Genomic DNA, 16,148 nt, shown 5'->3' on the forward strand with positions numbered 1-16,148 from the left:
GGAATCACCAACCGAACTCCACCAGAGATCCCAAGCAAGCATTTGAATTTGCTAGAGCCATGAACCATGAGGATTTCATATTCACATCTCTGTCTCTAATGGCCAGTTCCCAAACAGAGCCTTAGAATTCCTAAAACCTCACACAACCAAGATCAACAAATCCTTTGTCTTGCACACTCGTATATCGGAGTTCATTGCCTAAAAATAGTCATAACACTGCTAATTCCCTTCCAAAAGGCAGTTATGACTGCTCTAGAATATACAAGAAAGCAAACCTAATACAATGAGTTTTTGGAGCTGGGAACAAAGCCATGGCAGCTTGAACTCACGAGCAATCCCCAAGACTTTAGCGGGTGGATAAGAAGATTGATCACAACCATAATTCATAAAATAGTTAACGAGATAAGCTTGTTTATTCAGAAGATTGTCTAGAACTGGTTGACCATATCTAGATGTATCATGACAAAACCAATCTTCCCCAAACGAGCATGCTTACAGGATGCACTTAATGGTAATTCTGATACAACCATGCTATTGATGGCACCGGCCCGCCCAACCTTTCTTCCGGTCCCTCCCGCCGATGGGTGTGAGGAAGGGATAGAAATCACCCAGTCATGAACTTCATGCCTGGGACCGCAAGCAGAGATCGCCCCTGAATCATTGATGCTAGCTGACACAACATAACGATGGGCCAAAACATTTGAATGATGAGAAAGTTCTATAGGTAGCAAGAGATTTTAGTTTTTATGGTTTATAACGGGGTAGATGCAAACAATACGGCAATACACTGGTTAACATAAAACGGGAAAGCACAATGCGCTGGATTCGCAGTTCACAATCATTTCAGCTACACGTTGGATTCCATGGAAATGAAACACAGCTTGGAACAAAGTTTCCAGAATCTGTTACCCCACAGCTTATTTTTTGAGATGAGGAAAGCACTGGTAAAGATCAACCTTGGGATGCTTCGCTTCTGCATGTTCCCTGCATTTCACTTCTGTTGTTGTGCACATAAATGTCTGCATGCACACCTTGCACTGCACGTACAACCACCTTCAGTGAGAAGAGAAAGGGAATGCAGATATTTGGAACAAGGCAACTTTTTAAGCTTCAGTAAAGAGGAACCAAAAGGGCCAGAAATCCACCAAAGCAAGCCACAACACCAAGCAAATTTTTGTGGATTACAATTCATGAGCACACGCATAAAGACATCCAAGTCTGAAGCATATGTATTGCCTAGCTCAAATAATTCTGTAAGTTCTATTCCACTACCTATCACAGATAATGCCATTCAATTGCACATATTTTCAAGATGCTACCTCAATTTCAAAAAAGACCCATGGGTTTGCAAGCTGCCTTGAAAAACAATAAGTAGAAATATTTGTATAAATTACATTCAAGTGAAAAGTCATGTAGACCTGATATGTTTGTGTTCAATACCAATACAGAAGAGCCCATCATCTTTGCGACCTTCTAATCAAATTACACACCTAGTCTAGACATGATATCTGCCCACAGTACTCCAAGTAATCTTAAAACATAAAAGGTACCACCTCATTAATGAGAAGCAGCAGAACTTAGCTACTCAATCCCAAATCACTTGGCATTACTTTGGCACTGTGAAGTCATTAAAAATCATTCTATAAAATAATAAAATGATGGTGATACCTGAAGCTCTCTCCTTAACGAGTAATGATGCGCACAAGCTAAAAATAGAAAGGTCTAAAAACCAAGAAATCTTACCAAAACAAGCAGGCTGGCGTCAACCTATAATTTAATTATCTAACTTTTCATGATATCAGAAATCTGATCACTGATTTATCCACTGCTTCAAAGATAACAAAGCCAGCAGCAACCCTACACTATTTTGGGTTATACCTGTCCATCAATTTGAAACATAGAAATGGGTACAAAAGTAGGCGACAAGTAGTCACCAACATTAGAAACAGTTACTGCAGATATCTTAGGCCTTCGTCACTGAGGTACAAAAGACAAGCAAAACTATTAGTAGTACAGAAAATAAATTAGAACTTGAACCACCAAAGGAAAACATCTGTTGTTGGGGTACAATGACAATCTGACGCACAGCTTCTTAAATTAGCAGGTCCTCAACTGTAGGCAGCAACAGTCCAGTTTGCAAGCATATCAGAGTGCCTTTTGGGTTCAACGAGCTGAATGAAGCAATAACAGTTGAGACATAAACAACTAAACAAAGAACTTTGCATCTGATCATATCCTATGCGAGTCCGACCCCTTTATATTCTTAATCAACTTCACATGAATGCATAAACTAAACACTAAGAAATGTTACAAAAGGAATCTAGATGCATACAAGAACAGAAAAACTTTTTTCACTTATAACAATTATGTTTCCCTATCGGCCTTAAGACTTGTCACTAACAGACAATGTGACTAATATTCCTAGATTGCAATCTCCATAAAACAAGCAACACAAAATTCCAAAAATAGAGATACCCAAGATGTTACTTGAAAGGCAGAAATACATTTTAAAAAAAAACTAAATACAATGTCCCAATGTGTAAGTTCTCAAAACCAATGTCACAAATCTTGTTATCGGTAGATTACAATTTACAAGACAATCAGAACCTTGTCAGTTGATATTCTCTGCAAGTCTCACTAAAAGCTGTTCAAAAGAATCCTAAACTTTGGAAAGTACCTTCTAAGCTTTCAATAATTCTGACCCAAAAAGAAAAAGAAAAGGTTTTAGCAGACTTTCAAAAAATTCATGTTTTAAAGATGCTACAACTATAACAGGATGAGACTGCTTACTCCAAAAAAGAAACCAGAAAAGAGAAGGGTAATGGCAATGGTAGTTCCTATGATGGCACTCTTTATGGAAAAAAAAAAGCAATCCACATGCACTGAGCAGTACATTTTTATTACCAATTTAGTAAATAAAGACAGATGTAATCAATACATCACATGATTCTCAAATTATAGCACTCCCCATGTAGAAGTGCACAACCTTATAAAGTGTAGGGAGGAAAACACTAATATTATGACTTCAAAGCATCCTGCATCTGTTATTATAACTAGAAAGATAGCAATTGGATATATCTAGTTTCCCTTTTCCAATAACTGCCAACTGATGGCCAACCAATAGTTCCTCCTTGGTTCGAAATCTAATGGAATCCCATATACTGTGTTTTCTTTTTCAGTAGTACTTGTATAGCATTGCTATCTTGGTTTCTTTTTTTTTCAGATATTTATGAATAAATATGATCTCGGTAGACTTCTCAGGCATTGTATATCAATTTTATATTTAACAGCATGCACCAAGCAGAAAAGCAACAAAACAGAAAATCAACAGAACAGTTACAAATTAATTTCACAAAGGCCCCTTTCATGTCAACTACCTCATACATAATTTTTAAAAGAAAGTTATTGAATACATGGCTAAAGAACGGTTTCCAAATGTTTGGTAATCATGCCCACTACAAGAGAAGATCTTTTTCTCACATGTTTTGATTCCACAAATCAACAAAACAAATGAATGGAGCAGAATAAAGCACAAAGCAACAAAATAAAAATCAACAATGAAAAGAAGAAAAAATGATAGTTGGATTGCCAACTCTTGCATACGCAAGCTCTGCAACTACGAGCAGATCAACATGACAGTAAAAACATTGGGGCACTCTTTATTGGGCATAATTACATTTGTGTGATTCTTAGTACTCATTATAACAAAATGACTGGATGGTACCAAAACTATGCCATCTTCTGCAAGCGCATAAACTTTTTTTGCAAACAAATTGATGTTTTCTCCATTAGGACTAAAAAAAGGAAAAAATTATAAAAGAGAAAAGATAAACAAGACTAGGGCAATGACATGGCCAGTAGGGAACAGATTGTTAAATAACTACAGCAAACAACAAGGCAGACCCAGTCCGAAGCTAGTGATTTTGATCCAGTCATATCCTTTCTTGGGCCAAATCATTGTGCCACACCATGAAATCTTTGTCCAGCCACAGGTGCCACCAAGTGGATTTTATCCACCATATACAAACGTTCGCCCACTTCTTTCCCAGACACCAGATACAAGGCGGAAAATATGACACCTTAACTAATTTTCACACCACTCTTCTAAACTGTCCGGAAAAGAACAAATAAAGAAGATATCGAGCCCTTCACAATGCGCAAGGAGATGGGAGACTCATTCCAGATTCTTAGCACCTACTTGCTAACACGAAGCACCATTTTCATGACAAGACATACATGCTTTCCCATCTCCTTCTAATAAGCACAAAAACAACATAATTATTTCCTAATCTTTAGATCTAAGTCCTTATCGTTCTTACTCTACATTTTCAATACAAGTTGTACTTGTACCTTACCACGCCTTATGTTCTTTTGCAGTAATCAATTCCATCTTTTGACTCTCAAAACCAAAAACAAATCCATCAGAAGGGTGAAAGCTACCTCCAAAATTAAAGAATTTACCTCGAATACTTCCTATTATTTATTATGATAAGGGAGTGGATTATTGTTTTTACCAAACATATGCAGATCAAAGTCACGATCTTATAATCTTCTAATAAGAAGTGATCTTTCACAATCAGTCCCCTTGTTCCTCATATTTCAAGAATCAGAAAGCACCTTTTCGAGTTTGAAGGGGTGTTGCACTAATCAAAAAATCGTTTTCTTTTGCAACCTTACCCACATAGCCGCTTCCTAATCAGAGCTCCCTGACGCCATAAACACATCCGGCAAACAGTTTCCTCAATATCACAATCGGGGAAACTTGTTTTTCGTAATGAAGACCATTTGAGAGTTCCACCAGATTCTACAAGACAAAAGGGAACGACTATGGAGTCTTTGTACTCGGGAAAGAAATCTCGTAGGGACATGCAAGAAAAAATGCCGATTCTCGTATCATAGAATTGCAAATCCAGGCGAAATAGAACAGGGAATTGGTAAGGAACTAACCATCCAATCTTGATAGGCGCAAGCACCAACTACGATCAAAGGGAAAAAGTGGGGTATTCCCGAATCGATCGGGATGGGGATGGAAAAAAGAGAGAGGGAAATACCTGGATGGTCATGGCTTTCTTGTTCGTTTCCAGTTGGCTTCCTGCATTAGACGAGTCCACGCCCACACCCACCATCAGATTAAGAGGCTGCAGAGTTTTAGAGAGAGAAAGAGAGAGGGAGATAAGGAACCTTTGGGGGCTTTCATCTTCTCCAGGTTTTTCTCGCGTGCCATCCTGGACTTCTGCCCGTTCCCTCCTCCCATCGCGGCTGTGTTCCGATTTCAGAAGCGCCGAAGAGAGAGAGAGAGAGAGACGACGACGACGACGCAACCAAGGAAATGAAATAGATAGTTCTCTCTCTCACACACACACACGCACCTGCTGCGTCACAGGATACTCCAGCTTGACCCCGTGTCGTGTCCCCTTTATACTATACTTAATAGAGATTTTCACAAAAACGGTTGTCCCGTGTCCCTTTAGCCATGTCCTTGTGACATAGAACCGCTGTGCATAAAATATATTTTCTATGTAATGCGGTTAAAGCATGATAAAGCCCAAAACCCTCTCTCTCCCTCTCAGGCCTAGTAAAAAACATACGTTAGATTGTGATACTTAAATATTTTAACATGCTTTTATTATCGTATCGGCAGAAAATCGATACGCTTTACTCTTGAATAGGCTTTTTTTAATAAATATAAAAAATACTTAAAACTAGTTTTATTACTATTTTAATGACTTTAACACGTGTCAAGTTCCAATTGACACGTAATATTTTTTAAATTATATTTTGGCCGATTCAGAACGATTCACTTGAGTATCGGTAGGTATTCGGCCAATTTACCTGAATCATTGACAAAACAATACAGGCTGACAACATTGGTTGACAATGCACCAAAATTTTACAATACAAAAAATTTGGCCTTTTGAGTTAAAGCAAATCGATCTATCCGAAGAATGGTTCTTGATTAAAAAAAAGAAAAAAACCAACACATTTGAAAGGTGGTCAAAAAACAATCAATATCATAATTGTAAATTATGAACCTTCTGTGGTGACACAGCCCTCCCACCCAGGCATAAATACATGGTGCTGCCTTTTGCAAAATCAGGACATCTCTGAAAAAAAAATAATGGATTCATTTCTGACTTTAAGGACATCACACAGCTGTGAAGACTTTATTTTTTCAAAGTCGAATCTGGCGAAAGATATTGGCTGACTTTAGTCGCAGGAGTTTCTTGGGTGTTCACATTAATCAAACCAACATGAATAGGTTGGGAGTGGAGTTTTTTTTTGGGGTAGGGAGGATATCAAGGGAGGGAGAGAATTGAGGAAGGGGAACAACAACAGTGGATGCCCCAAAGGAGGATGACTGCCCTCAAAGGCCAACAGAGAACGACAGTAACGAGTGCACCTACCTACTGTCTGAAAATAAAACCCCAAGCAATAAGTCTTGGTCCAAGGAAGGAAGATATGAACCTTATTAAAGCTTTTAGGGTGAGCTAAGGTGGAAGGAAGGAAGATATGTTGAACATTACAGATTGGGTCCAACCCTATGTTTGACACCAACGAAGGTAAGGTGATAGCGGGGTATTAGTGAGAATTAGTTGGGAAGGGGTTACTTAAATGTAAAAGGATTCACATTTAATATGGCAACGTAAAGGGCTCCTCATTTGTCATTGGGTTCAGGGTCCTGGCTCACCATCGACTTAAAGGCTTGTGCTCATCGTGGGGTAGATAAGCCAAGGAGAACGCCAAGCATTGGCACATCATGTCGTCTACTATTGCTTTCACATTCCGATTATATTTTTTTAAGAAATGCCAACATTGGGTTATGGGCTCACTCCACACATCCGCTGCCCATGTGGGTGCATTGGCGTTCATGCGATGCTCGTTCAATCTCTTGTTGGCATTTTTTTTCCTCACTGATTCTCCAAGTCCTCCTCTCACCCACCACCCAACTGGGCAAACACACCTGCCAGACTGCGCCCGTACCTTTGTCGTTGGTTGCCTGCTTTGCGCAACCTGGGCAGATGACAGGCTTGGGCGATTGTGGATGATGAAGGTCGTCGGCGTCATCATCTCACAATCATCGATGAAGACAGAAGCCCCGACGACAGCAGGCAGGCCACCAGTGGCGATAGCAGCCCTAGCGGTAGACGTATAACAAAAAAAAAAAAAAAAGGTTTTTTCAAACCCTTACATGTGTTGGCATAAGCCAGCTACCCGGTTGCATACGTCAGGGAGGGAACAAAGAGCCGGTCGTCGGTGCCGTCAGCCTCACTGGTGCTGTCCTCTGATACGCCAGGGGGTGGTGACTGTCATTTGCTAAAATGCAGGGGGGTGTCCTGGTCATCCGGCACCGTTGGGTGCCCTTCGAAGAAGCCGGCATACGCCGATGATGAAAGAGAGGAATGATCGCAGTTTCGCCGGTGCCATCCCTTGACATAGGAGGTCGACGATGTCATCTTCAGAAAAGGGGAAAGGGTGAGGGATTTTTTTACACTTTTAGTTTCTAAGAAACCAAACTGAATGTTTCAGTTTTTCAGAAATCGAAACTGGTATCCTTTTCATTTTTTTTTTAAATGCCACCTAGTCCGAGCAGATCGGGCCCAGATTTGAACCCGACGGCTGGACCAGACCCAAACTTAGGGTTCGGACCAGACTCGAATCCATTTGAGATTTTGGGTTTGGGTTAGACTTGAACCCTTGGATCGAACCGAGACCCATTTGGGGTTTTGGGTCTGTGTCTGATCTGAACAGACCACATCCATAACGGAATCCAACTTGGATCAGGTCTAGGTCTTATTTTGACTGACCAGACCCGGATCCATTTATGGTTTTAGGTCTGGGTCTGGACTGGGTCAGCTTCTTGGATCTGACCCAAGTCTTGTTATAGACAGGAACCAGATTCTGATCGATTTTAGATTGTGTGATCCAACCCGAGATTCGATCATTATAGGTCTGGAACTAGATTGGATTACGATCGGGGGATCCAACCCAAGATCCATTGGAACTGGTTCCAGATCTGAATTGGATCAGATCAAATTCGAAAAGGGGTCTATGCACTATTTACACCTGAATCAATTTTGTGATCAATACGACACATTTTGATATCGATGACCAGATTGGGGCCGTTTCACATCGGATTGAAGCATTAGAAGATCAGTTACAGCATGGAGACCTTGGGTTTTACCCTAAAAAGTATGTTGTCATTTTTCATGCTTTATAAGTGTTTATTGTTAAGAAAGTATGACTTATGCATGTTTAATAGATGCATTTAATGTTATTTAAGTTATGCACAATATTTTAAGCATGAATTATGACTAAATTCATAACATTTGTGATGTGTTTTTATCAAAATTTATTTGTGCATATAAGTTAAAGCATGAATTTATATTTTTGATGATATAATACATGATTCATTATGAGTATACATGCATTATTGTGTGTGTATGAACATGCGTTATAATACGAATATGTTTGCAATAAAAGATATTAATTAACTAACTCATGATATCACCAAAGTGATCTGAGTTATGTTAATTGAGGATTCTTTGGATTATATTAAGATTCAATATTATAATTATGTGTGACTTTAAAACAATGATTTTACCGAAATTTAGGTTATTGTATTCTAAATTCACACAGGGTGTAATAGTATATGTGTGAACTAGCCTATGAAGTATGTTTGTACCCAAAGTTACAATGTTGTATTGCCTCAGATTATATGATCCGCTAGTTTCACCAATTGAAGTCAATTCTTTATAAATTGAGGAGGTGAAACAATTATGAGTACTATCGTTTTCACCAAAATGAAATGATAATGACCCAATTATGGTTGTCTCAGAAAATGTAAATAATAAATGGTCTCAGTTTTTACCTTTCAACATGAGTCTTGTTTGAGAAATAATAAAGTCTTTTCTTTTATTCCTTGTGGTATCAGGTTCATTCATCATCAATGGTTGTAGTAACATCCCCTTGTTAGACGAATCTAATTTCTCAGATTAAAAAAAAATAGTGTTATTCACTCTCAGTTACATAGACCCAGATTTAACTCTTAGGATTGACGAACCTCCCGCTCTTACAGAGTAGAGTATAGCCAAACAAAAGGTTACCTTTGAGAAGTGGGAGTGCTCGAATAGACTTACCATGTTGCTTTTGCAATCTCGAGTGGCTAAAAACATTTGAGGTGTCATCCCTCACTGTAGGACAATGAATTTTTTTTTGGGAGACATTGAGGCTCAATTCGTCAGTTCTAATAAAGTTAGGGCGAGTACACTAATGTCCAGATTGGTGTCTATAAAATATTCTGGTGAGAGTCATATCTGATATCACATCGTGAAGATGAAAAACATTGCATCTCAGCTAAACGACATGAAGTTTGTCATTTCTGACTCTTTCTTGGTCCATTTGATTATGAGCTCATTGCCTATTGAATATGGACCCTTCATGATCTCCTACAACACATAACAATGAATGGTCTTTTAATAATCACTATACCAAGTGAGTTGAAGAGAAAGAAATACTGAAGGGTGAGAGGGTGTCGAGTGCACATATATCCTCTTAGAAGGAAAACCATAGATCATGGGTAAATTAAAGTTCATTCAAGAAAAAGAACAAGAAGAAAACCTTTGGGGAGAGTTCAAACTCTCAGGCGAAAGCCAAATCCCAACTATGTGGTTCTTCTATAAAATATTTCTTCTGCAAGAAAAATGAACATAAAAAGGTAATTTGCATGAAATATAAGAAATAGCTCAAGAATAAAAGTAATTAATCATTTGTTTCTTATGAGTGCAATTTGATCCATGTTCTATTGCATAATTGATGGATTAATTCTGGTGCCACAATGTACATTACAAACTCTTTTCAGGTATTTATGAACAAAAGGGAACCAACAGAGTATGAAAAAAACATTTTCTTGGGGAAATAAGATGCATTTGCATGTCAAGAATGTTGGAACCTGCAGAGTTGTATTAGAGTCGAGATTTATTTTGGATTTAGTCAATACATTTTATGTTTTATCATATAGTTGAAACTTTATTTTAATTTTAAAACTTGATAAGTTTGATTTTATTTTTAAATTTAAAAACTACAAGCTTATTATTGTTAAAAAATTCATTCATGTAAGTTTTGCATAGATCTTTTATTATAATAAAGCAATTGTGTCCTTGAATAACAGTAAGCGCTCAACTTTGTATCGATAAATAGAGTTAAAAAAGTACTTTGTTGTTATAAAGTACTTTGTTGTTAAAAAAATGACTAAAAATCATCTGATATGTATTGATACAATCAGTACAAAAGAAATGACTGTGGATCCCCTTACTAAAGGACTAACATCGGAATTATATTCTCAACATGTAAAGAAAATGAGTCTGTTTGATTCTTTCTAATGTATGACAATACATTATGGTTATATATGATCACATTTATAAAACTAAATTGATTCTCTATGGCATTGTATATTGTTAATTTTGCATAAAGGATCTCTCATTTAGTTAAAGAGAATAACAAAATAATAATATTAAATAACCAATAAAATGAGTTAGAGACCAACCTATTCATAAAAGTAATATTAACATGCTAAAACACTGAAAATAAATTATATTATAGTACATAAAAATATGATATTTTATAAAAAAAATGTTCATCTCCATGACTCATATGATTCATTCTTGTGATATTGGATAGCATGTGAACCCACATAAAGAATTAAGTTGAGATAACAATATGAGCCTTAATTTTGTGTCTTTCTGTGTTAGTAGGTAAAGTGGAAGAATGTTGAACATTTCAGATCGGGTGCAACCCTATGTGTGACCCAGCTTGACACTAATGAAGGTATTAGTGAGAATTAGTGGGAAATGGGTTACGCGAATGTGAAAGGGTTCACATTCAATATGGCATGTGAAGGGTTCACATGTATGAATGTCAGTCAGGTTATATACGTGGGCCAGGCTCGGGTTGGCTGGATGGGCCTAAGTTATTTATTAATTTTTTAATAATATAAATTTTTTAAAAGTTAACTTAGATAACTATTATTATTTACCTAGTTAGTTGCATGGAAACTTGCTATTCTCTCATTAAGACATAATTTCTGTCAAGCATTTATCCATTTTAAGATTGGGTCGGGTCAGGCCGGACCTGACCCGCTTCACATTGGCCCATTCAGCCAATGGGCCTAGCCATGGGCTTTTCTTCAAACCCAAGCCCATTAAGAACTGGGCCAAAACTCAACCCGTTAGTAAACGAGCTGCCAGTGGTCTTGGTCCATTAGCGAGCGGCCGACCCGATGCCCACCCCTAGTCACAATGGAATTCATATTACTTTATCCCTCTATCTTGAGCTGGTTGCTTCATTCAAAATTTCCAACGATTAAGTCCTCAGAGAAGATTGTGAACAAGTCATTAAGTTGAGCTAGACAAGAAGATTCAGGGTTGTGTTATGTTCGTTCTTACTGCTCATTTGGAGGCCACAAAAATAAGTTTAATCAGACGGGCAAAGTCCATTGTTGGCTCTATTCCTGACAAAATAAAAAACATTTATATTGAATTTGAGGCTTAGGGCAGGTTTGAAAGCAAGAAAATGATAGAAAAAATGACAACCTTTTCGACCATATCAAATGATAGAAATTTTTTGAAAAAAAAAGTTTTTCTAAAAAGTGTGATTTTTTATAGGCCTGCATGCAAAAAAAAAAAACTTAAAATAGAACCAGAAAATTTTGCCTATGAGATATTTTGATAAGATAGTTTTTTCAAAATGAAAATTTTCACTTGTTTGTGTGTATAAGAAAAATAAAATGAAAAATTTAGAAAAATGAGAGAGAGAGGAGAGTGGTGGTGGTGGTCTAGCTTCTTCAACATGGCTGCCGCCCACCGACTGAGGCATAGAGAAGGCTCTGTGGTGGCGGTGGTGGCCTTGGTGGAAACGGTCGAAAAAGGGTGACACCATTGGTGTCAGAAAGGGTGCTGGTGGTGTACCCTTTCAAAATTGGAAGCCTTGCGGGTGGGTGGTTGGGAGGAAGATGAAGATCAGAGAGAGCCCCAAACGGTGGTGGACGGCAGTGGTAGTGATGAGAAGGTGGTTGGTGGTGAGATGCTGAAAGAGATAGAAGGCTCACAATTTTTTTTTGAAAACATTGAATGTTTCCTATCAAAATTTGTATTTGTACATTTAAAAAAAAAACTCTTTAAACGAGAAATTTTCTCTCATTTGTAATGGTAAAAAAAGTTGTATAAATTTTTCATTTTGTATCACATTTCCTAAATCTTTTTCACTTCCAAACGTGCCCTATAGAAAAAATTCTTTTACCTCCAGGGAAAAAAAATATTTTCTATAAAAAAATCTTTTTATTAGGACAACCATTTACCCACAATACATCCCATCCTATGTAAGAGGAGCTTCCTCCATCTTCATCTACAGGTCTCTCTCAATTTTCTCACATTTTCATTCTGTTTTTTTGCTGCTACACAAATAAATAATAAATATTATTTAGAAAAGTTATCATATCAAATTATGAGAATTTTTCTTTGCTTTCAAACCTGCGCCCTTAAGAAAGAGAATTGATGAGCAGTTGCAAGTTGCAACACGTGTACATTATTTAAAAATATGTGTTAAGTGCCAATTAGTTGGGGGTGGGACCCTTATAAATGAGGCTGGTGTGTAATAAAGATGGTTCGGTGCTTATTGCGGTAGCATTAAATACAAAAGGGAGATTTTCATATGGAGTCCCAAGTATTTTCTTATGTTCCAAGAAGGACCTTACATTATCTAAAAAGGCATTTGGATGACTTAACTTTTCAATGAAACTGTCAAAATAGAGAGCTGAAGTTAATCTCATGTTCAACCTCCTTATAAAATGCCATTTTTAAATTTGTTTGAAAATGAACGATTTTGCCTACTTCATTGCACAATAGGGACAGAGTTTTGCAATTTTGTCATATAATACAACTCCAAGTTAATTTCACTAAATCTAGGGCTCTCTCTCTCTCTCAAAAAAAAAGCTTCATAAATCTAGGGATGTCAACGGGTCGGATGTAACCCAACATCCGACCCGAATCCTAGTTGGTTTCAGTAGCCAAATCCAGATCCAATTAAAAATCGGATTTGGTATCAGTAATGAGTTTTTCATTGAAGCCTGACTCGAATCCCGATGTAAATATCATGTTTTAAGCTTTTCTGATCAGGATTCGGTTTTTACTTTTCCTACCTGAATCCGAATCCGAAACATTTTTTTCTTTTTTCATCCGAATCCGACCCATTTGAGGTCTCAGTGAAAAGTTTGGTTCTTAATTGTCTTTTCAGAAACCATCGAGCCTTTTATGAAATGTCAGGCAAAAGATGGAAGTTAAATGGGAGTTTGCTAAAATAAAAACATATTCATTAAAACTTTTGTAAAGGAAAACAAGGGAGCCAGATGTTTTGTGACCCTGCGGGCGTAAACAGGTCGGATTTGGTTCTGATGTAGGCGTTAGTACCACTGAATAAATTAGGGGTGTAAACGGGTCGGACTCGTGTCAGCTTTAGACATTACTGAGTCCTACTTAATCGATCTAGCATGATCAGACCCAAGTTCAGATTTGGAGTCGGATAGGGATCGACCAAAACTGAATCTGGGAACCAACTTGCTTAAAATTCAGATCTATTGAATATCCGACTCAAATCCAAACTGTTGACATCCCTACTCGTGTCAATGATGAACAGAGAGCAGAAGAACAAGCATTGGAACCTTAATAGCAGAACAAGCATTGGAACCTCAGTGTGTTTAGCTTCTTTCCTACTCCTATTACCTTTGAATAACAAGTGGCTGAGGCTCAAATTAGTCTAGTTTCAGTGGGAGACCACTCAAACCTAGCCGTGTCTGGGATAACTTTAATTTCGAATATGATAGATCTGAGTGAACCTTGATCAAACCCGGATTGGATTAAGGTGCACTTAGTAGGAGACCTAGTTGGGTAAATGGGTGTGGGTGCAAAAAACTAGACATTAAGCCCAGTATCACAATACAAAACTTAGGATACAAGTCAAGTCAGAGAGAGAGAGAGAGAGAGAGAGAGAGAGAGAGAGAGAGAGAGAGGTGCAAACTTCTCTGAATGCGTGCAAACACTAACCACAGTGACAAAACTTTTTGAATAGCACATTGGACAGAAAACTTGTGATGAAAGTGACGCAAAAAATTTTTTGAGTGAAAAAATAGAGGTATTTTTGAAATAATGATCGTAGCTGCCCAAGGGTTGGTCGGAGGCTACTCATAATGGATGATTGAAAAAGAAACAATAACTTTATTTTTATCTTTCCCAGCCAACAGAACACTTTGTTTCCACCTTTATTCCTTGACAGACCTCGAATGCAGGGGAAGTTTGATGTATACGAATTGCTTACTGACAAAACTATAATTCCACATTCAATTCTACAGTGACAGATTTGGAATGCAACATCCTTAACCACTACCAACAGCCTTTTACTGTTCCACTAGCAACATTGACTGATTAAAAGATACCGTGTCATATGAAGTTCTCACGTGGTAGACTTCTGTTATCAGAAGAACTTTTTTTGACATGGAGTCTTGGCTTGAGCATAGGTTTGAGAAGTTTTTCTTCACTACACTACGAGGACTCTGTCAAGCTTTATCTTCACCATTATATTTGCAGCTTATCTCCATTGTATTTGTTCTATAAATACCTAGTTGTATTCCCTTTAGCTGCAAGCAAAAAATAAGAGAATAAAAAAATAGTTATTCTCCATCTATTTGATTTTACATTATTTTTCATGGTATCAGAGCATAGCTCGAATCAGGTGAGCCTGACCTAGGTCGTGCCCCCTCTTGTTCAACTGTCATTGTTCTTCCGCTGCAGATCTTCTAGTGTAGGTGAGCCGATGGTTTCTGGCTAAGAAACTTCCTCGCAACTCTGGAGTTGAGCAGCTTCAGTGCCTCTTTAGACTTGATGCACCTTGGTGGCTTGTACTGGTTCACAGAGGACCCCTGAGACATGCAGAGATCCATCAGAGAATCGAAGAAGCCATGCTCGACCACCCTGATCTTTAGCATAGTCAACTCCCAGAACAGAACATGGTGTCCTCTGCAGATCGTCTCTGCACTACTGAGTGGTGCAAAATTGCTGCCTTCTGTGTTTATTTTAGAGATTGCTCACCAGTTGTCCTCTAGCACAGTTTTGTTGATTTTCGACTGCTCAAACACTATTTTTTGTTGATTGGTTCAACCACCTCTGATCTACAACACACACAAATTCTCCAATAGTAGAGTGCGCGTTTGCTCTGAGGTTGGGTTCCACCTCTTATTTATTGTAGGCCGGCTGTTGCATTTTTTTACTAATCTACTGTAGTTAAGACCAATCAGTTTGCTGCCTCTACCCAGATCAGATCCAAAGTCTGCGCATTCTAATCTTGGTGCATCTTCTTGACATTGCATCAGCCATCTATCAGGTTTACTTCCTTTCTCTCTGTGTACTTGTTTTATAGATGGATAGCGAAGTCTAAAGTACGTCCAGCATGATCTCTGAAGAGATAGAGAGCCATTTTTTCTTCCATCATTCAGACAATCCCAGCATGACACTAGTATCACAACCATTGACCGACGACAACTACACCAGATGGTGCCGCGCAATGACCATGGCACTATCTGTGAAAAATAAACTTGGATTCAAAGATGGATTCATAAAAAAATTGACATCTCCCACAAAGTCCATTGTTGCCTGGGAACGATGCAATAACATGGTATTATCATGGCTTCTCAATTCATTGCATTTAGATTTATCGTTGAGCGTCATCTACGTCAAGATTGCGGCCGAAGTATGGGCCAAACTTCATGAGCGATTCTCCCAGTCAAACGCTCCACACATATACCAGATCCAGCAAGAGATCATTAATCTCAAACAGATGCAAACTTTCGTGACAACTTATTATACAAAGATGAAAAGTCTCTTGGGACGAGGTGTCCATATATATGACCATTCCACCATGTACATACGGGATGACAGGCCATCCATGAATAACAAGATCAGGAAATGCTAATGTAGTTTTTGATGAGGCTAAATGAAAGCTATACTCTTAATGACGTCATTGCCAAGTATTTCCAAGGCTTTTTCACTACTCGTGCAAGAAGAAAGACAATGTGACCTTAGAATCATGTCCATCCAAGAACCAAT

The 16,148-nt window shown here is 38.1% G+C and overlaps 1 protein-coding gene across 3 annotated transcripts; it reads right to left on the reverse strand.

Moving 5' to 3' along the window:
• Positions 1-762: 762 nt before the first annotated feature.
• LOC149838909 (uncharacterized protein At2g23090-like) lies at positions 763-5,551 on the reverse strand. Of its 3 annotated transcripts, XR_016432220.1 has the most exons (4): positions 5,182-5,281; positions 5,052-5,092; positions 1,879-2,171; positions 931-1,037 (listed from the first exon to the last, which is right to left on the reverse strand). XR_016432220.1 is itself a non-coding variant. In XM_090007845.1 (3 exons), exons 1-3 carry the CDS (start codon positions 5,252-5,254, stop codon positions 918-920), a joined length of 234 nt encoding a protein of 77 aa, XP_089863971.1. In that variant the 5' UTR covers positions 5,255-5,551; the 3' UTR covers positions 763-917. The 3 variants fall into 3 exon arrangements, 1 of the variants encoding a protein (XP_089863971.1); XM_090007845.1 differs by lacking the exon at positions 1,879-2,171 and having other exon boundaries at positions 763-1,037; positions 5,182-5,551; XR_016432219.1 differs by lacking the exon at positions 931-1,037 and having other exon boundaries at positions 1,305-2,171.
• Positions 5,552-16,148: the final 10,597 nt, after the last annotated feature.

This window comes from Nuphar pumila, chromosome 5, assembly GCF_984573655.1.
Source record: "Nuphar pumila chromosome 5, dmNupPumi1.hap1.1, whole genome shotgun sequence".
NCBI classification, from domain to species: Eukaryota; Viridiplantae; Streptophyta; class Magnoliopsida; order Nymphaeales; family Nymphaeaceae; genus Nuphar; species Nuphar pumila.